Below are 20,956 nucleotides of genomic sequence, written 5' to 3'. Positions count from 1 at the left end.
ATGACCTCAATGATGACCAAAGGCCTTGTTGTATTGAATGTAATAAGTAACTTCACTAGATGGCGCTCTGTACACTTTTCAGACTGCTTTCCTGTCTCTCGTCAGTAAATGCAAATTAATTAGAGCCAGATTGATCAAAATCTGCCTTTGAGCCAATCGGAGGCCAATGCGTCGTTTGATTAAAATGAAACACAATTCCTTTAAACGTTTAGTAAAACTCTTTACCGTCCCTACGAGAGACCGTGATGGTAGGAAAATGAGAAGTCGCTCCAAATTCAAGTCCTCTAATTTCTTCAAGAATAGTTATTGCAGAGTTACTAATAAGGATAAGCATACAGGAGGCAAATATATTCGTAAAACATTTTTAAATGGAGGCTCACACGTGGTCTCTTAAAGCCCCCGAAACACGTGGAAAAACTAGACCTACTATGTGGAATTCTTCTAGCAAGAGTTTAATCGCTGAGCGTTAAAATGCATAGAGGTATTCAGAGTAGCCTATCATAATTTTCATACTTCCCATTGCCAAATTGTTTTTGCAACCTCGCAGTTCACCAAGAACGGATGCGTTTTCTACATTTAAAGTTATTTACAAGTGAGCTGTGTACACCCCACAAGTAGCCCTTTTTAAAAACAAAGGAAATAAGCAAACACATTGCAGTCGCCATCAGCATCCAGCTGAGCTGTTTGCATGAGTCGCCCCGCCTCTAGGGGCATTCATTTCGCATCCTATCTGTTGCTGAGCTGCATTTCATACTAGTAGCCAACAAGGAGAGTGGTAGTAGTGGTTGCTACACTTCCTCACAGCCCAGTAAAGAAGCCTTTGTGTAGGCTACTAAAAGCCATAGTGACAGTTGTGGTGTGTTGTTTCGAGCAGGTCTCACGCGATTTTTGCCCTTGACTCTTTCGCGAGTGGGGAGCACTTTAATATGAAGAATATGACCTTCCGAAAGTTAAAGAAACTTAACTCCAGTGACCCGGACTGTGGAACATCGGACAGCGGCGAGATATACTTCAGCTCTTCCAAATCGGACAGCTGTAGAACCATGGAATCCAACAGTTCTTCAGATGTTTACAACTACAGGACCCTGGCGTATTCTGGGGGGACGCTGCCCCGGAATTTCAGAAAGGTAATTAATAAAACAGTTAACCATCTTCTTCAAGAAATTGCGACTGCCAGTCTGACTTAATCTGAAGGGTCCATGCACTTTCTCAAAGTTTGTCTCGAGCTGGCTTGTTTTGTCGAGTCACTGAATCTTGAGCTCTTTAATAGTGGCTAATGATAGGTTGAATGCAGTCAACTTGTGCATTTGTTTTTTCCACTCTCTAGATTGCTTGTTAGGAAGTTGCATTTGACATTTCGCGCAATAATGGTCTAAAAACATGTCTGGAAAATATCAGAATAACCGTGGACCGCAGACAGCTAGCTATGTAGAAGGTATCGCCAGTATTAATTCCAGACAATTCGTTCGTTTGGCTACCAGTGCCATAGATGAAGCGAACTGATTTCTTTTAGCTAACCAATCAAATAAAGACGTGCTTCTCGGACTCAGATAACTATAAACTGTTGATATTTGGGGGTGTTTTAATTTGACAGATGTAGTCAGTGACTTCTGCGGTGCAGCGGGTCCCTGGCGTCAAACGCACACATTGGTCACACATGGGGATCGAGGGTGTCTGGAACTAATTACGAATGGAGACAATAATCCTGCGAAGGCATGGGGTTTAATTGGGAACAGTAAATTGGGCACATGGTTGCAACTTTCTCTCAACGTTAGGCTATACAACTAACATTCGTATAGATGAAGTAGCTCGCTAGACTAACAAGCAGCGAATGTTCACTGGGGATAACGTTGACTTGGGTATTTTAGCTTTTAAAAGCACCCTGGAGTCTGAGACACATCTTTGCCTCGCCAACAGTTTTAAAGGCTAAACACCTTGTTCGTGTTGGGTATAAACATACGTTGACTGGCCGGTTATTTCTGAAATTGTGTTACCGGGTTTGACGTTCTGAGGCAGCTATTAATCGGACTGAATTTTGGGTATGTAGAGTTTGGACGAAAACTTTCGCATGTGCACCCGTAGTGTGAAACGAAGGCTAGATCGTAGGTTAAGATATTTGAATGGCTGGCTAAGAAGCTGCACGTGGTTCCGATAAGCAAATGCCGAAGGTAATCTTCTAATTTACATGGACGGAGGGGATAATGCACACCATTGAAAAATTTAGAAGGAACTCGTTTATCCTGGATTGTAGGTGGCTGGAGGCTCATTGCATTTAACAGTCGGACGGTATTTGCATAGTAGCAGATGATAATATGGTAAAAACCCAGTTACGATACACCTGCCTGTTGCAACACGTGAAGCCGCGAGCCCATATAGTCTATACGTTTTTGTGATCATCCCATCTTATCCTTAAACATTGCCACCAGCAGTACCACCTGCGCTTGTTGGCTATTTGGAAATGGTGTTCCTGGGGGAATACACACAGGTGCCGTGTAACAGATGTAAGGCGTGCTTTTGACTGCCACAGTGAAGTAAGACCACCCACACTGGAACCTGGCTCAGGAGTGGAGACAAGGCGGTACTGAACGCACTGAAAGCTAAGTTGTCCAAAGGGGTTCTTTTTATGTAGCGCTTACAATGCATGCACTGTGAGATGTAGGCCTCTCAAACGTAATTCCAGCAATTAGCCATAAGGATTGGCAAACATTGCTTTTGCGAGCAAAACTAAGACGGATTTTGACGTCATTGGGAATGAACTGTGCAGTGCCCAGTTACTTCCTGGGGAGATTTATTTGAATGTTTTTGCCCTCTTTTTTGAGTCCCCATGCTGGTGTTTAATTTGGCAGCCGCAGGCCTTGAGCTCTGCACTTCCAGCTCCCACACGCCTTGTTCCCAGAAGTACCCAAAATATTCCTGTATGAAAACATACCTTCACCTGCATGACAGCCACAAGCTACAGACTTATTGTTAAACTTGTGTTGATTAAGTGGTATTACCAGAAGACTTTTTTTTTTTTAAATAGCGTCATTTTCACCAAGGAGTGGACTTGGCTACATTCAAACGTAGACCTACCTATTTAGCAAATACATTTGGCAGTAATACCTAAAAGTCACAACTGCCTCCTAACCAGCCCAGTGTCCTAAAGTTCCAAATAGAACTTTTGGCTTGAGCCAGCTGTCTATACACGTGCCTGACATTTGACACAAATGTGTTGGATAGAAGTAAACAAGGAGGCTTCAGTGAAGATTCAGCAGACATAGCGAGAGACATGAAGTGTCTCAGCGTCGCTGGACCGTCTGCTGCCTCTCTGCAAGCAGTTCAGAAACGGCGAGGTTTCCCTGTGGCGTGAAAGGGCCGCTTTGAGCGCCCTGCCCAGGTGTTGGTGCAGAGGAGGGAATGGAGGGAGGTGGCCGTCCAACTCGGCGCCGCATGCCTCCCACACCAGCCGGCCCCGCGCCTGGCCACAAAAGCACATTGTGAGGCGGATTCGGCCCTCGCTTCAGCCACCCCCGCGGGACTCCCAAGGTATTCGGGAATAAATGAAGTCATTGAAAAGGGGCCCGCGGCGATTTAGTAAGTGTAAGAAAATAAAGAAAGGCAATGTTTCGTTATCCCTGGCCGTCTCACGAAGTGTGCTTTCAGAAGAACAAGGCTTGGACTCGGCAAGGTAGAACAGGAGTGGATTGATTGTCGGAAAAGGAGAAAGAGGAAAAAGAGAGGCTGTGTAATGTGAAAGGGGCTCGTGCTAAGTGGGGTGGTTCTTGGCAGGCTCTTGACTTCATTTACTCTCAATGTGGTGATTGTGGAAAATCCTGGGGACTCCAGACACTCTTGGTGAAACTAAGTGTGAACTTTGTGGGTCTGGCTAGCATGCCTGAGATTCTGCTGATCATAATCAAAGAGCTAAGTCAGTACAGTGGGTGTATCGGCAGAGCACGAGGAGATGGCCAGAAAGCCGACCGCAGATGCAGCACAGATACGGAAACAACAATCCTTCCTTTGACACACAGCAACATTTTGGAGGTAAAGGAGGCGGCTCCGAGAGGCGGCTCCGAGATTTTTGTTCCGAGATTTTTGTTTTGCTTTTGTCTGCGGCGTCGTGTTTATAGATGACGACAGTGAATGTAGTTGTTTTTCTACCTGACGGCAAGGTGACACGCGACCGATTGTGGGGAAGAAAGTGAAAAAGCCGGGCTGGCTGGTGCATAGCTGGCCGCGTGTCAGAGGGGTGTTTCACCCAAGCCTGTTCTCCTGCCGTGCTGGGGAATTCCCAGACGCACTTGGCCTGACTGGTACACGCATACCACACATGCGCTGGCTGAGAACCCATCGGCATCTTTCAGCATCTCTCCCTTCTCTCTCTCCACAGGGTGGCCTGCAGAAGTGGAAGCCCCTGACAAAGTCTCCGGAGCTGCAAAGGTACTTCTCACCTCTCTGCATCATCAGCTTGTTCCTCTCCAGCTCCCAACTGCTCACTCTACATGTCCTTCTGTACATGAATGAAAGCAGAGCTGTAGGCGTTCAGGCTCAGTCATGACCACTAGTCCTAGGAATAACACGGTTAAGGATGTATTCAGGGGCACTTTATTACTTAACATGTTTATTGAATTAGCACTTGTAATGTATTTTAAAGATTCCTTTAAAAGTATTTGAATGTGATCAGCACAAAAGTGTTTAGTTGGACGTATGCATGATGCAGAATATCTGGTCAGGCGGTTTCCATGATTTTTCATTTCCTCATGTAACTGCCTTTTAAGGCAGAAGTAAAAGAAAGGATCATTAATGCGGTAAAATGCTTTGTTTGAACATTGGGCCAACTGACCTTCAGATGAAACGCACATCAGGAATCGGAATGGCTAAATGAGAGTCAATAGCATGCATATGATCATAATGTAATTGAGTGTTTACCAGATCCATCTTCTTTCTGAAAATCTCTGTGAGTAAATTAAGTTAGGACAAACAAAATGCCTTTATACCCTCACCATTTTTCCGCGCGCGCACGCAAAATTGTATTAGTATCAGTGTAATTCGATGTTTTGTAGTCTCCTGGGCCTGTCTTTAAAGAGCATTGTCTGGCAACAGTCGGTGCTATTATGTCTTGTGGTGGTGCAAGGATTCATATTCATGGACTGCCATTATGAAAAGGCAATGACACAAATAGCGTTTGGTCAGACAGGCGTGCTTGTTACATTGGATAATGGCCGTTTGTTGTTGCCTCTTACCCACCCCACAAAGCTGGCCATGAGTGGTGTTTCTAATTGAAGGGCTGATGGACCATCACGCAGTGCAGGCCAACGGGACACTCCCTCTCGTCATTTTCTGAGGGAAACCGAGAAGCAGGGTGTTGTTATGACTGATTTGTGCGTGATTGGAAAGGACCGGCCCTGAATACCAAATTCACAGTGGAGATGATGTGTGTCGTTGGAACGTTTCCCTGCTCTGTTTGTCTTGTTTGGTTTTTGTTTGTGTCGTTGGCACGGGATCGCCTCTGATAATGTCACTTGGCCACACCCTTGTGGTTGTGTTTTGTGCAGTTCCTTTTTCATGGCCTCAGTGGGCCCATTGTTCTCGCTGCTACTAATGATGCTTACTGCTGCTGCGGGTGTGTAGCACACCGCGTGGCCAAAGCATCTGCCAGTGCAGCCATGTGGCGTAGTGGTAAAGGAGATGGGCTTGTAACCCAAAGGTTGTGGGTTCAACTCATGGGTGGTGGGGTGCAGTTGGATATATCCTGAGGGTATGTGCTAAGAAAAATAAATGCATTCCAGTAGTATCACGCTATAAATGCTTAGTGAATGTTGAACCTCTACAGCGATGCTCAGTGAAGAGCTTGGAGCAGGTGATCCCTGAAGTGAGTCAAACGGTGTGTTTAGAAGTCTCAGTGCAACCTCTGAAAGGTTCACACAGCTGTCGCAGGTCACAGCACTCAGCCCTGTCCCTGTGGGAACACATCGTTCAGCTTTTAAGACAAGTTGAGCCCGCCATGCCAAAAGACCCACGCCTCTGACAGATGGGTTTTGACAAGCACTTCCAGCAAGCACAAGCAACCCCCCCTCCACCACCACCATCACCATCACCGCCCCCCTGAATCCAGGATGTTGCTGTCATAAAGCCCATGTTCTGAATTGGCAGTTTATTGGGATGTCTGCTTGGAGTCTAATTAATGTGGAAATTCATTTGATCTCACGTCCTTTCTATCCAGGAAAGTCATCGTTCTGGAGAAGGAAGATGAGGAGACGTTTGGCTTTGAGATTCAGGTAAGAGGATTATATGGCTGGTTGGAGATGGTGCTCAGCACATGTCAGATACCGTAATCCCCCCAGGTCCACCTCATTTCTTCGCTGTTGTGCTTTGAGGGTTTCAGTCGACATGCTTCACAACACTCTCTTTACATTTCCTTAATGTAAAATAATTCTTATATCATCTGCCATTAACACTGCATGTGTTTGCTTGCTCCCCCCTGCCATTGTATAGTGACTTATGCCAGCAGTTGCATAATGAAATGTGTCATTAATTTAAAATTTATGTGCAAATTAAATCTGGAGATTTCTCAATATCACATCAGGCAGTAAGATTAATTCAGCTCAAATGAGCTCATATCTATTGCACACTATGAGCTCCCCTGCTAGTTGAAGAAATTCTGCTGAAACAGTGAAGTAGGTGATAGTTTTCAGTTGTGCAATACACAGTAATAGCTCCTCAGTGCCACTGCTGGTTACATGATTAGGAAATGTAAGGCCCAGTAGTACCAGCTGTGAGAGACCCAGAGAAACTTGGACACATGATGACATGGATTTACACCAAGGTGATTTCAGCTCATTCACTCAAAAAAACCAATTGGGATTTAGCGGTCCCAGAATTCTGTGGGGTCATAGGTCGTAACTGTCAAATTTTTCAAAATATGGGCATTTATCTTATGACAGAAACAGGGTGGGGGCATTTCCAGGGTCTTGTCACAGCATCATTGTCTCTGTTCTCGGGACATACTGGATGTGGCCCCCACCAGACAGTACAGATACTCTTATCTCCAAATACAGCACAGCCAAGCCCCTTTCCTTGTCCACCACAAGCCCCCTCTCAGAACTCCCATCCTTAAAAAGGGAGCATGCATGTGCAACTAATAATAGTCCTCAGCTTTATCATGCTGTGGTTTCACAAAGCTGTCTTTCTTTAATTTTTTTTTTCTTTGGTGGCTAGATAAGCAGTTATATTTGGGGACAAAGTATTGTTCTGTATTGTTGGATAGAAAGGCTTCCTTTCCTGCCCTGTGTCAGCGTAAGGACATGGCCTCTCAGTGACAAAGAGAAGTGTCAGATCATGTTTGTGCCTTCTTTTTTTTGTTTTGTTTTAGTTCCCCTCACTACTGTTTCGCTTGGGTCCTAGCAACACTTGCTTGACTACCAGAACACCCCCCTGTCCTGCGTAAATGCAACCTTCTATTTGCGTCTCTGGGGTATATTTGCATGCTGTGCACATCTGGGGTTTCCCCCCCTTACTGTAAACGAACCACAGTATTCCTGTGCAGATTCAACGGGTGCTGGAACTGAGGAAATGAAAGCAAGCCCAACTCTCACTTATCATGACATGAATAAATGCTTAATTACTGGTGCAGACACGCCAATATGAATATGGTTGATGAATAAATAAGAAATGAATTGTCGCATACAAAGGAGCTATTGATCAAATTCAGAAGCGATACCGTAAGGGTATTTTGTACTATTTACACTAATACAATAAGGATATTTTTCATTAGTGCTATAAACAGCAAGCGGTTAGATTAATTCCCACGTTATAACCCACAGTGTGATTAGCTGACAGATTTCGCTTGCTAGTCTGTCATGTTTTTCTTATTTTCTACCCAGCTACTCACAAACACCAGTTGAACTTAACCTCATCCTGCTGTGACACTGGGAAGCTGAGCGGGTGCAATCCTCCGATACACATTCAACTACTCTTTACTCTGCAGTTCCCACAGTGCACCAGGGGGCTAAAGTTCAGTGGAGGATAGACGTAGCCCTTTGATGCTGATCACCTCACAGACACACAACCAAGTCACAGGGCACCCTGGCTGACCCACTCACCCACCCCTATCCCCGTGAGAGCACCAGGGTGGCCACCCAGCCATGATCAGCAGGTGACCCACCTAGTTTCAGACCCCAGTCATAGGGCTCACTCTGCCCTAAGAACAAGCACCTTTGCTGTCTGAGCCACTCAGGGAGCCTCATTTTTTTGTAGTGGTTAAAGCATTTAAACAGGTGACGCTCACCTGAGAGGTTCACCTCCCGCTGGTGACACGGTGCTTTGTAAAAGAGTTCGGAAAGTTCTACGAGGCGTGAGTGCATGTCATCTCTGACTGGCGCTACCTGGGAAATTTCAAACCTCAGTGAGACAGGATGACCTGTGGTGGCGGCACTCATACCGCACATGCATGGAAACAAGACGCGCAATTCGACCGCTGGGAAATTTTAGCCTTGGTTTGTCTGTGGGAGTCGTCAGTGCTTTCTCCCTGATAGAGATCACGTTTGAAAGTGCTGAGCTCAGTCAAACGCAGTCGAGTTGTGCCTCTTAATCGCATCGGAGCCGAGTTGTTGCTCTGAAAGGGTTTGCTAATGGATGTAATCCAGAAGGTGTTGTTAGTTAAAATGAAGGAACACACACTGTAGTACATTGTACACAAATGTCACTGGTAAATGACAATCTCTGACAAGGTGAAGGATTTCATCAGTTGACACCAGTCAACCAGGAGTTTCAATAATGATTTTACACATCTGTAAATTCCACTTTCCAAGTGTCTGGATGACTAATCAGATAGTCCAATCCAATGTCAGCGCATGATGTCAGTATCAGTTTTCGACCAATGGTGTGACATAGTTCTCTAACACCAGACTTTTCCCCATCAAGAAAGCTCTTCAGCTTACCAGTACCCAGTATTGATTAATAAGCTGTGGTTTCTTACATTTGAGGCTCTCAACACATGGAATAGAATATGATCTGTCAGTGAAAACGCCACACTTATGCACCGATGCATGGTTCTAGACCATGATCTCTGACATTTACTCAGTGTGGATTTTGAATATCACATGGGAGCAGAGCTTTTGTTTTGCATAGGAGGAAGATAAATGGCTGTGTAAGATAAGAATCTGACATGTAAATCATGCTCGGCCCAGACCGACACGCAGACGAGAACCCATCTTTTTTCAATGTTCTTTTTGGTTTTTAATCAGATTTTAGTCTTCCTCCTTTAGCATTTATGGGCCTGTTTGTTTTTTTTTTTTTTTAGCATCTGCAGACTGCTGCATCCTTCGATGTTATCTGCTTGCTCAGAGACATCAGCGGTTCATCTTGAATGTGAGAATTGTTGAACCTTCATTCACACATTAGCCTCAGAACACTGGCACTGTCAAGCATTATTAGCCCCCAACACACACGCGCACACACACACACACACACACACACACACACACACAAACGCGCACCCCTCCCTTTGCATCTACTTTGTCAGTTCCTTCCAATTAAAGAAGTTTCTGGTAAAGTTGATTCTGTAGCTCTGTAGTAAAGCTGTAGTAGGCCCTGAATGCAAAGCAGAGGAGCATTGTCCCGTCTGTTGCGAGGCCTCATGTAGGAAAGAATTCTGTTTGCCCTCCAGCTCTGAGATGCCTAAAGGGGGGAGATTACAGTGTCATCCTGAAACCCTCCTATTAGACAGTACACATATACTGGCTTGGGTGTGTTTGCTGCTCTATAACCGTCATCTGTAGAGGAAACCAGTGGAAGAAAAGAGGTTTACAGTGCAGGCAAACCAAATTAAAGGGTCTAGTGCTCCACGCTGCTTGCAACACGTCACAAAATTCTCAGGTAGTGATTTGCATGAGGGGCTGCAAGCACTGTTTGCTATCCTTGGTGGCAGCAATCATCCCTCGGGGCCCCCATGTGACACTGTGTTTCACCACTAACATGCCACACACCTGTGACTCTGGGCGTAACTCATTTTAGCATTGATCCTCTTGGGTTTGTTCAAGCTGAGATAGACTTTTAAAGGATCATCCTGTTGAAAACAGTCTCTGTCCAAACCTTGTAGTTCATTGTTCATTTCTCAACAATGCTTGTCTGTCTCACCAAATCCACAAGATGTGAGGTGATGGCCCCAAAAGATGATTTGTGTTTGAAGGGTTCATGGAAAAGAAACTGCCATTTCTCCTTTGTGAGTTGAGCAGTATCGGTCTTGGTATAAATGTTAAATCGCTCATTTGTTCAGCCGGGAAATATATAGCTTCCTCCTGTATGTGTTACCTGCTTTGCATAGAACTGCCTTGCAGCTATCCCATCATCCATCTCTTCTTTCTGTAGTCTCTTTCCTGACAGATTTTACAAAGTGTTTCCAGGTTGCCTCATTTTGGCCCTCTGTGCTGCAGGTTTTTATGGCAGATGTTCTGCTCTGGCTAGGCTGGCTGTGCTCATTGTGATACATTTCCTTTTCAGACGTACGGGCTGCACCACCAGAACGAGAACTCGGTTGAGATGTGCACGTTCGTCTGCAAGGTTCACGAGGGCAGCCCCGCGCAAAACGCCGGCCTCCGTGTTGGTAAGCAGAGCCCCCTCTTCTTCACCCACTTGCAGTGCTTCTGTTTTTGTCAGTGTTTGGGACATCTGGGGGCAACGCTGTAGAGGACCCACCTAAGAAAATAAAGAATGAAATGAAGCCTTTGCATATTTGACAGCTTAATATGACTGAGTAGTAGATGAGCCTATCCATGTCACGCAAACGTACATGTAAGTGTTTATGTGTAATACATATGTGTATATATACACATACGTGTGTGTGTGAGGGAGTGTGTGTATGGATACATAGCTGTAGGACTCAAATTAACCTGCCTGCAGCACATAGGTAGAGGTGGAGGTGAGACTGGTTATGTTAGTTCCACCCACGCCCCACTATCTGCACAGAGAGCTGCTGTCACTCAGTCGGTATCTGCACAATTTGGTTCTGCCCGTTGCCAAGGGAAGCACAAACGTGACCGTCAGCTTCCCTGTTCTCAGCCCGCATGAGCTGGCACACACAGCTGAGCCGGGGTCAGAGCTCTCACTCACAGTATTCCACGGTTCAGTCACAATGCCCACGTTCCTGTGTTTAATTTTGGAGTGCTCCTGTTTTGGTACAAAAGCCGTTCAGCAGCACCAGTCATGTGACGAAACATTAACCACACCCCTCCCAGTCACACTTTTTTTTTTTCTTCTTTGACTTTGGGTTAATGGCGGTGAGAGTCGAAGCGTATGAACCCACCCACCGCGACTGATTCAGAAGTTAGTCTGGTATGTGAGGTGCTTTCCTGTGCGTGATGCAAGGCCGCCGAGCGCCGGGGTGATAGTATGGGATCCAGCCCCCTCCATCCTGCTCTGTGTCCGTCTCGCATGTCAGTCAGTTTCGCTTCCTGCATGCTCGGCATGCTTTGTGCTTTGTTTCCCCCGCCCTCTCGGCTCGAGCACATGACCTCATTGTGCTGTTTTTGGAGGTGACGAAAGAGCACGGTTCCTGAAAGGGGAAAACGCGTACTTTTGTTCCAAGTCCTCAGAATGGCCAAGGCCTCTGCCTCTGTGCATAAATGTCCCCGGCACCATCCCGTGACTAATGACAGCGCCGTGGTGGTGAATAGCTGGCTGAAGAATCAGCCTCGTGGCACTGAACAACCAGGAAGGAAGAACTATAAACGTGCATGAAAGTTAGTCAGTCCTGTGGCGTGTTAAAGAGTGCCAATTAAGATTAAATTAGGACCTCGTGACTGGGAGGGTTTAGGTGTCCTGAATGTTAACCACATGGATTTGGTGTTGGGGCAGTGGGGGAAGTATACAGTATTCAGGGATCAAAAACTTAATACGAGCCAGGCACCCCTGATTACTGAGCCTTTCTCTATAAAACACAGGAGTCCTATGAACTAGCCAATCACAGCACACTGCAGCAGTGCTAAAACTCTTAACTGGAACAAGAGAAATCCCAGCGCCTTAACATATAATCCTTTCTGCTTGGCTTGGCACAGGGGACACCATCGCAAGTGTGAACGAGGCCGTCGTGGAAGGATTTCGACACAAGGAGATCGTGCAGCTGATTAGGTCCTCCGGGAACTCCATCAGGTGAGAGATTCATACTTTAAGATGGGGGGACCAGTTCTCCCTCCAGTGATAACTGAGAGTCTCACACTCGGCCACAGTCCCAGTTCTGGTGTTGAGGGTGCCATTTTTGATCCTCTGGGCTGCTTACTTTTTGCTCAATTTTTGTCAAGTGTGTAAACGCTAACATGCTCTTTTTCACTTGCCATAGCGGAGCAGTTAAGCTTGTTGTCATTAACTTTGGAAACGTCCTGGTCCACGTTTTCTTAAAGCCCTGGTTTTTCCCGTTCACGAAACGGAGGAACAGAGATTCATGGCATCTAGTCAACCAGCAGACATGTGCTGCAACACAAAACTGTTAATTCCCAAAAAGTTTACTGCGGTGCTTTATAGTCCTCTAAATAATTGGAGTTTCTGAAGTGCTGAAGCATTCAACCACCAGCTCTGTGGAAATGGTTTAACTTTGGGTTTGTTTTCTTCCTTTGCATAAACACCATTGCAAAAGTAGCACTTTGGTCTTTTTTTATTACGGTATGACATACACTCTATGAAAGCTTTAATGGAACTGCGCTCTCTTTTTCAGTTAATAAAAGAAAAAAGGCATTTAAAATTGAGCCTCGCTTATAAACCCAGAAGTCTGCCTCTCGCGGGGGGGGGGGGGGGGGGGGGGGGGTTGGGGGTCACCACGCTAGTGCGGGAACAAAGCGTGCCTCTTCGACCGCTACAAGCATTACCAAATTATCCCCGCTGCCAATGGGTGTAAAGCGAACCATTAAATTAGAAATGTACCGGAGTCCCATAAAAAAAGAGAAACTACCGCCTTGTATGTTGTGCATGTGTCGGCCAGTTGCAAGAGCAAAGTGCGTGACTTGAAACGCGATACACGGGGGGCCACAGACTCCTAAAACCCCCTCTCGTAAGTTGTTAAGCCAAGACGCGCCATGTGTCGGAATCCTGCACAGAGAGACCCATTATGGCAGGCCTGGGGAGATTCTTGCTCTCCCAGCAATGGCCCCAGAGTCTGCTCCAGATCCCTCTTTTAGCAGAAGGGGAATTGCAAGTGAAAGAAGCCCTCGGTCTCAGGGGCTGGTGAGGGTTTTTCTCCTCAGGGTTGCCAGAGTGAAGGCTCTTGGAAGCCACTTTGATTTGGCCTAATTCAGCCTGCTTGAATCAGCAACTCGTGAGGTGCTGACGTTTATGACAGGTTATGTGGAACTTCAGTGGAGAGGAGGATGAAAGACAGTGACGCCCATGACGAAAACAAACAGACCGAATTTGCAAAACAGGGGAGTGAGATTTGCAGACAGTGTGTTCCCTGTTCTTTCTCCTCACACGCTAACCCAGACGTCTCTTGTTCTCAGGCTGGAGACCGTGTACAGTGACTCAATACGGAAAGCAGAACTTGAGGCCCGCTTGCAATTTTTAAAGGTAAGCCTCTCTTCCTCTTACACAATGATGGTTCTCCTCTTAGAGCTGCCCAACCAGCTCAGATCACCCTTTTGTTTGCTTTATATATTGTAATGATGTCACTCAGCTGATGGAATGGAAACCTTGCTGACAAGTATACAGGTTGCCGTGTTGTGCTGTGTTTTAAAGAATTCCTCTGGAATTTTAAAAACTTCACCCTGCTGATAGAATTAAAGAATAACTGCATTGATACTGTTTTTCAGTAACATAAGGCTAAAGTCAGGTGGCATCCTTTTTATACCCAACTCAAACATCACCACAGGTGTGTGAGATAATTGGAGAGGAGTTGTTAATTGGGACTGAGAGTGATTGGAGTTTTCATAAGGCTTTGGTGAACAAGCTATAAAACAAATATACAGCTGTGGAGGTGTACAGGTTTAATGTCTTGTTTATCTGGAATTACAATTAGTCAAAATTGGTAATTACTGATGCATAAATGAAATGGCTTCTACATTTGATGCTGAGGCAATTTCTGGCCCTTGTAGTAAGCTGCAAGGCACAGTATACTTGCTCACAGACAAAAACTGTGTCTCACGGCTGACTGTGTCCTCTGATGGAAACTTCCATCTTGCTAAACAGATGACTCCATTGCAAGAAATGGGATGTTTTGTCTGACTCGAGTGTTTTTTTTTGTTGTTGTTAACAGCAAACCCTGCACGAGAAGTGGGATGAGTTCCGATCTCTGATGGTGCAGGAGCAGAGGCTTGTTCATGGTGAGTGTTTCCACGTCCTCTTTACAAGAGACTGTGGAGACTTGCACAGCGTCATTTTTATCTGCAGATTTTTCATGCATGAGTTTGAGCTAATACTGCACTTGCATGCATGCAAACCACCCGTGTTGGATATCTCGGCTCCCAGGCCCACAGATGGCCCTCTGCCCATGTGACCGTGTTGACCGTGGCTGATTGGCTCTCGTGATCTGTCCCCCTCAGGAATCGTGATGAGTGACGCGGCGGTGTACGAGTCACTGGAGTCCGCCCGGGCTTTTGTGTACGGCAGCCTGGGAGCGCCCAGCCCCGCCGCCGTCCGCGCTGTCCGCTGCACGGGCAGCAACAGCAGCAGCGCCAGCCGCCTGAGCGTCGCCACGGACGACGACCCTCTCTACCAGACCTGCCTGTACCAGGACGACCAGACCGACAGCAACAGCGGCTCCATGAACGACGTGAAGCAGTCCCAGCGGTGCACCCGCCCCGCCAGCGAGCTCTTCCCCCCCTCCAAGACGCACCTCACCCGAAGTGCCAGCACCCGCAGCTACCTGAGGGGGTCCTCCACGCCAGCAGGGGGCGACAAGCAGGGCAGCTTTGGGTCCCTGCCCCGAAAACCCAAGCAGAAGAGCTTCCGCAGACGTCTGCTAAAGTTCATCCCAGGACTGAACCGGGCTCTGGAGGAAGAGGAAAGCAAGCTTTGATACTTAAACCAAGAAGACTAGACAGCCCCCAAACCCCCTTGTCTCCTCAGTACCCCCTCCCTCACCCAAGGGCTCCTTGTAAATATCTTTAATTTTTTTCTATATTGTCATCTAAGTTATTTATTTATGATTTATTGATGTTTCTTTGTAAAGAGGGCAGTTTTTTTTTTACAAACACTAAAGTAATATCTGTTGATCATAGGATCTCCTTATTGTCCTTTCATAAGAGCTGATTTTGGATAGTTTTGTTACTATTTTTTATTTCTTTTAGAAGTACAAACGGGTCCTCTGTTCTTTGATAAGAAAGTCTAAAAATAAACATTTGGCATTGAGAGACGTGTTTTATCTTGTGTGCATGAAAGTTGATTCTCCTTTATTTTTTTGCTCAAGACTTCAGCCGTTTCAAATATGCTGTGGTCTGCCCCACTGCTGTCTCACGCTGCTCTCACTAACCTCACGTAACCTGTAACCCTGAGGGCTCCTTTTACCCATGCACAAAAGGCAGTTATAACTCAACAGAACGTAACTGGTCAGATCACAGATTTGATAACAAATCATAAATTCATAATCAATAGATGTAGTAGTTTTTTTCCTGACTATACTGTGTATAGCTATGAATGTCTCCTTTATTTGTTTTGGTAACCTTTTCCCCTTTGTACATTTCTGGCCCCCGGCAGTGGGGAAAGCATGGAATTCCTCTCAGTCTATGGCACCAAATTCCCAAGGACTTCCAGAAAGGAGGCGTTTGTAGTTTGTTCTCTTTGATTCAGTGAGGTCACCGCATTGTCCTTGGGCAAATCTTTGGAATGTGTGGCGATAGAATGGTGCGTTCCAGACCCGGCCTCCTCTATTCTGTTTATGAGGCATTTCAAGCACTCCGGTACCACACACAAAATGCGTTCCCATGGAGTACGGAAATAGCCAAGGGTGTTGTGATGGCGCTTTCTTCTCAGTGTCACGAGAGAGCTCGGGGGTCACGATGGTCCTTTGCCTCTCCTCTGTCCGTGTCGCCCCTTCTTTGTCTCTCCTGACAGCTGGGTCTTGGCTGTGTGCAGTGCTCCCCAGGACAATGACTGATGGCATTTAGACATTTGTTGTGGACCTACTTTAATTGTCCTTGTTTTACCGGGGAATGGAGGGGGATAAATGGCAGGCAATACAACTGGTGATTGCCCAACTGTTAAGGTTTTGAGGTGTAATGACGGCTTCCGAGTAGTGCTTCAGTGCACAGTAAAAAAGAAGTGCAGGGAGAGGAATGAACAGAGTTTTTAAAGAGGCCAAACTAAGCATACATTTGGTGCAGGGCTGTTAGCACAGTCGGGGGTGGGTGGTGTCTCTGTATTGGTTTTCTCACCTCAGTGTCAGTATGGTACGTCCGTTTCTAGCTAAAGGCCTGTGTTTGGGCTGTGGGTTGGGCACGCTTGAGGCTTAAGCCGTCCAGGCTGTGCAACAGTTGTGGTGGGGGGTTGGGGACCGCTCTGACGTGGACAGGGAGCTCTGTACCCACAATGCACAAAGGGATTGTCTCAGAGCTGTCACAATGACTGACAATCAGACCCAAAAGACGACCAGATCACAGTGCCTCGGTGAGCGATAGCAGTGCTCTTTTGAGTGGCAATGTCTGTTCTTGGAAAAACCCTAATCACTTTTTCCATAAAAACAATTGCACTCTGTGGATAAGCTGGCCAATTAGGACATGTTGCTTAATGAGGGACTTATGTATGACTGAGCTGAAGAAGCCCAGTTGGGGCTCCCCTCTGTAAATGTTCCCCAAAACAGTGTCCCTTAGTCATTCCTGAGGTGATTGCTTTGCTTAGCTTTCTTGGGTCCCTTCACAGAGGCTTTAGAGAACTTGAGCGAATTGCCTGCTATAGATGCAAAGGGCTCTCTATTGTAAGACTTTGTATTTTGTGTTGTATTGTCACTCTAATGACTCCAGCAGTTATCCCGGTAAGCTGAATGACCTTTGCATGAATGTGGCCCATTTGCTTACTGCCCACAGTGACGTGCATGTGGTCACAATTCTGCAGAATGCATTGCACGATCAATCCACTTTGTGACTTCAGCATTCCATCAGAACTCTTTTAGAACATTGCAGGTGGATGTCTGATTAAAGACTCTTGGGTTCACTCAGAAACAGTGTGTAAGGACTGTTTATAGACACATTCTATTCCCTTGAAAGGCCTTAAAAAGTGGTCTCCTTTGTCCTCAGCCTACCCTTAGAAATTAGACCCAAATGCTAATTAGAACACACAGTGGTACAGATGTTTGTGAACCAAGAGTACTATGTGTTCTGTACATTCACAAAGAAGAAAGCACAATATGTGGAGCCAAGCATAGGAAGGTTTTTATATTAAGCATTGTGAAATTCGCAGTAGACACCGCCTCTGCCCAGAAATGACAGGGTTACAGTGTTCCACTTCTGCATTCAGAGCAAGGCCTCCTTTCTTTACTGGAACGTTACCTCTGACTAAAAGAATGAACATTCACCATTGGCTCGAATGGTAAATTAGGTGACCCATTTTAAATTGAATGTGAAATAAAATGTGACGCAGTCACAAATGCACAGCTACGTGCAACTATAGCTTACGAATTTAGTAAAGGCTCCTCATTCAAGACAGCATCGAGGCGCTTCACCAATCAAGACATATCCTGTTAAGTGCTTGTAATTTTTGAAAAATCCCAAATTCCCACTCTCATTATCCTGTCCCAAAATGACACTACTTTGTGGATGGTTATTTACATCAGACTTAGGCCAATAATATAGCTTAAATTAGAGGCTGCGGCCCTCGAAGCGAACTGTTGGTCAGTATATGAGTATTGTGTCATGTGAATGCTGTGCTATACAGATCTTTATAGTGTGTCGATCAGCTGATGAATGTCTATAGAGACCAGTGATGATCTGCATTGTGTCTGTTTAGAACTGATAAAAAAAAACAAGCCTGTTAGGTTGAAGAACTCGGCACAGGGAAAGGCAACTGAATCATGTCTTTGTGGTGCCAAGCATCTGGGTTTGAATGAATATATGCTTGGGCCCAATCCTCTCTGCGGTCCTTTTGTGCGCTTTAAAGAGACTTGGCCTTTATGTATTGAAACACTATATCAGCATGACAGAGTAAGGGAGAACCCTGGAGAGACTGAACTGATGAGGGAGAGCGTGCTGTAGACATTAAAATGTGGGAGGGTTTGCGGCTCATGGTAACTTTACGAGCTTCAGGCCACCAAGCGTGCTGCTCATGCTGAGACCCGCTAATTAGTGGAGGAAGTGAAAATGACCGCTTGCAACGACTTTAATGCTGTGGGTGTCCTGTGGTGTTGGTGTCATTTTCTAAAAGTCACTTCAGTATCGTGAGCAGCAAGCCCTGAGAGGAACTTCAAGAGGTTTCTCAGCGCAGCTTGCGACACATAAACGCATGAGTTATATTCAAATGTGCAGGTGTTTCAGAGTCTTCTCAAGGTCTCACCACTTGTGGCAAGATAGCCATCCAGGAGCATTTCTCTTCCACACGGTAAACAGTGTGCTGTAAGGAGCAGGGCTCGTAACCAAAAGGTTGCTGGTTCGATACCCTGCTAAGGCACTGCTGTTCTACCCTTGGGCAAGGTACTTAACCCACAAATGCCTCAGTAATTATCCAGCTGTTTAAATGGATAAAATTGTAACCTATTGTCTGTAAGCCTGTCTGGATAAGAGCATCTGCTAAATGACAATAGTGTAATGTAATGTAAACACAAATACTTTCAAATTCAAATTCAGCTGACAACTACCAGGGTTTATGGCTCTTAATTTGTCCATGAAAGGGACTGTGGCTGGCTATTTGAAGATAAAATTCAGAGAAAACTCTTTGATGGTTGCCACTGACCTGGAATGTCCAGCTACATCCCTTCTTTAATATTCCCCTCCCTGGCCTTATATTCATTGACTAAGGTTTTTTGCTTCTCCAAAAACCTCAGAATTAGTTTCAAATCTAGATGTGAGGTAACTCACTGACCTGTTTTGCAGGGGACAGTCCCAGATGCCCTTTGAGTGAAGCAATTAAAATGGTGGTGACACAAAACTTAGAGACACTGAAGGCAACTGCAGTGCAAGGCAGGTGCCAGGGTGTAGACGGAAAGTAACAAATGTGGTTTTGGGGTGGGGGTGGGGGTGTTGTGGGCATGCAAGAGAGTGGTATTTGGAAGCACAATGGAGGGGGGGGGGGGGGGGGGGGGGGCGGACATGGCCTCTGCGGAGCAGACATGCTGTGTGGGCTACAGAGGTGGCAGAGAGGATGTGGGATAACTGTTATGCTCTGCACAGGAAACGCATCACAGAGCTCTGTGGCCTATCAAACAGAACAAGAAAAAAAGAAAAGAACAATCCTATAGGCACTGCCAGCACCAGCACCTTTAAGACTGCATGTGTGTCATACTTCCGATTACTGTCTTTGTCACACTCATTGTCTCATCGTGTCTCATCATTTCCAGGCACCATTATTCATGTTGTGATTGAATCTGAAGCTCACAATAACATCACTTATGATGTGGACTTGACGTTTTCTGATCGTCGTCTTGTTGCAATTGACAAGAAAAATTTGTTCAGTGCTGACCAGTCATCTTAAACCTCATATTTTCCAGGCGCTGTTTTTTTCCAGATGACACTGATAGATATGGAGACACTAGCATAAAGTTATTTATTAGTAACACATTGAACTTATTTATCAGTTAAAACATTTACAGTAACCGCTAATCAAAGGTGAGAGAGCTTGTGTGATTCTAAATGAAAAGGGTTACATTAGTGATATGATTTTCAGGATATCAAAGAGATTCATTTTGGATTATTTTATATAAATTGTAAATTTACAAATTAGCTGTCAAGTAATATGTAATTCCATGGGAATCTGTGCAGTTTCTGGGGTCTGTGCAAATGATACTTTTTTGTTTATATTCTCACTTTGAAACCAATGGTTTTTTTGTTAACTACAATTAGTGGTAAGTAGACATCACATCTTACTGTGTCTTATGATTGTTGCCTGTGAGTAGAAGGTTGTAGAGGATCCTCTACATCCTGGTACTGTGGCACTTGTGAGCATCTGGTGTTTGCCTGTGCTGAGTGTGTTGGGAGCAGTGGAATGCACAGCAGATGCAGGGGAGGCGAATGGGAGTGGAGACATGCCACTTGAGCCTTCCCTTGCATCTGATGCAACAGGTGCTTTGAGGGGGAGGGGCATGAGGGGTTTCAGTCAGTTATTACAGGACCTAGGCCACCCCTGCCAAAATGCCAGTGAAATGTGGTAGTATAGCCAAACCTTGGTATTTTCTGTCAACAAATGACCTATTAAACCCACACCAGGATTTCTGATACCACCCGTGTGGGTGCTTTGTAGTACACAGAAAAACATTTCCCAGGTCCCTGAGATGCACGTAAAAGGTGTCTCTAGACAAATTGCGTGACTTTTCGTTAACTGATGCGGGTATTATGGTTAAAGTACCATTTCAACGCTGGGTATGGAGGTAAATGAGTACTCTAGAGACAATGCGTCTCTCTGACATGTACAAAAATGCTGTTATGTAAGATATATGATACTGGACATGTGACGGGGGTGTAATGTCATTGTTGCCACTCTGCAGTTAAATGCACATTCACACTTCATAGCTGATAATAACACCACCGCCAACAGACACACACACACACGCATACACACACACACACACACACACAGTGTCCAGCCTGAGAGCTACTTTATGTGTCGGTAAGGACAAAAAACGCAGGGCGACGAATGAGGCATATTAGAAATCTCTAGAGAGATGGAGCCTGGTGGCAGCGAAGCACTTTGCAGCTACAGCAGTCATTCCTGTATCTACTCCCACAAGCCCTGATCCCAGTCACCCTCTCCACATACTCGTTTATTGAGCCAGGTACACCCATTCCATAGATCTCCTAGCAACAACACAGGCCGCACGTGGAAATAAGGCCGTTCCAAGGACAGTCAAGCCCAGAGA

The 20,956-nt window shown here is 45.7% G+C and overlaps 1 protein-coding gene across 1 annotated transcript; it reads left to right on the top strand.

Moving 5' to 3' along the window:
• The first annotated feature begins 738 nt into the window (after positions 1-738).
• tamalin (trafficking regulator and scaffold protein tamalin) lies at positions 739-15,083 on the top strand. Its single transcript, XM_036533644.1, has 8 exons — positions 739-1,127; positions 4,370-4,419; positions 6,203-6,257; positions 10,480-10,582; positions 12,033-12,126; positions 13,464-13,530; positions 14,216-14,282; positions 14,502-15,083. The coding sequence occupies exons 1-8, from the start codon at positions 927-929 to the stop codon at positions 14,975-14,977; spliced, it is 1,113 nt and encodes a 370-aa protein (XP_036389537.1). The 5' UTR covers positions 739-926; the 3' UTR covers positions 14,978-15,083.
• Positions 15,084-20,956: the final 5,873 nt, after the last annotated feature.

The sequence above is a fragment of the Megalops cyprinoides genome, chromosome 7 (assembly GCF_013368585.1).
Source record: "Megalops cyprinoides isolate fMegCyp1 chromosome 7, fMegCyp1.pri, whole genome shotgun sequence".
Classification (NCBI taxonomy): Eukaryota; Metazoa; Chordata; class Actinopteri; order Elopiformes; family Megalopidae; genus Megalops; species Megalops cyprinoides.
This window is presented reverse-complemented; position numbering and strand designations above follow the sequence as displayed.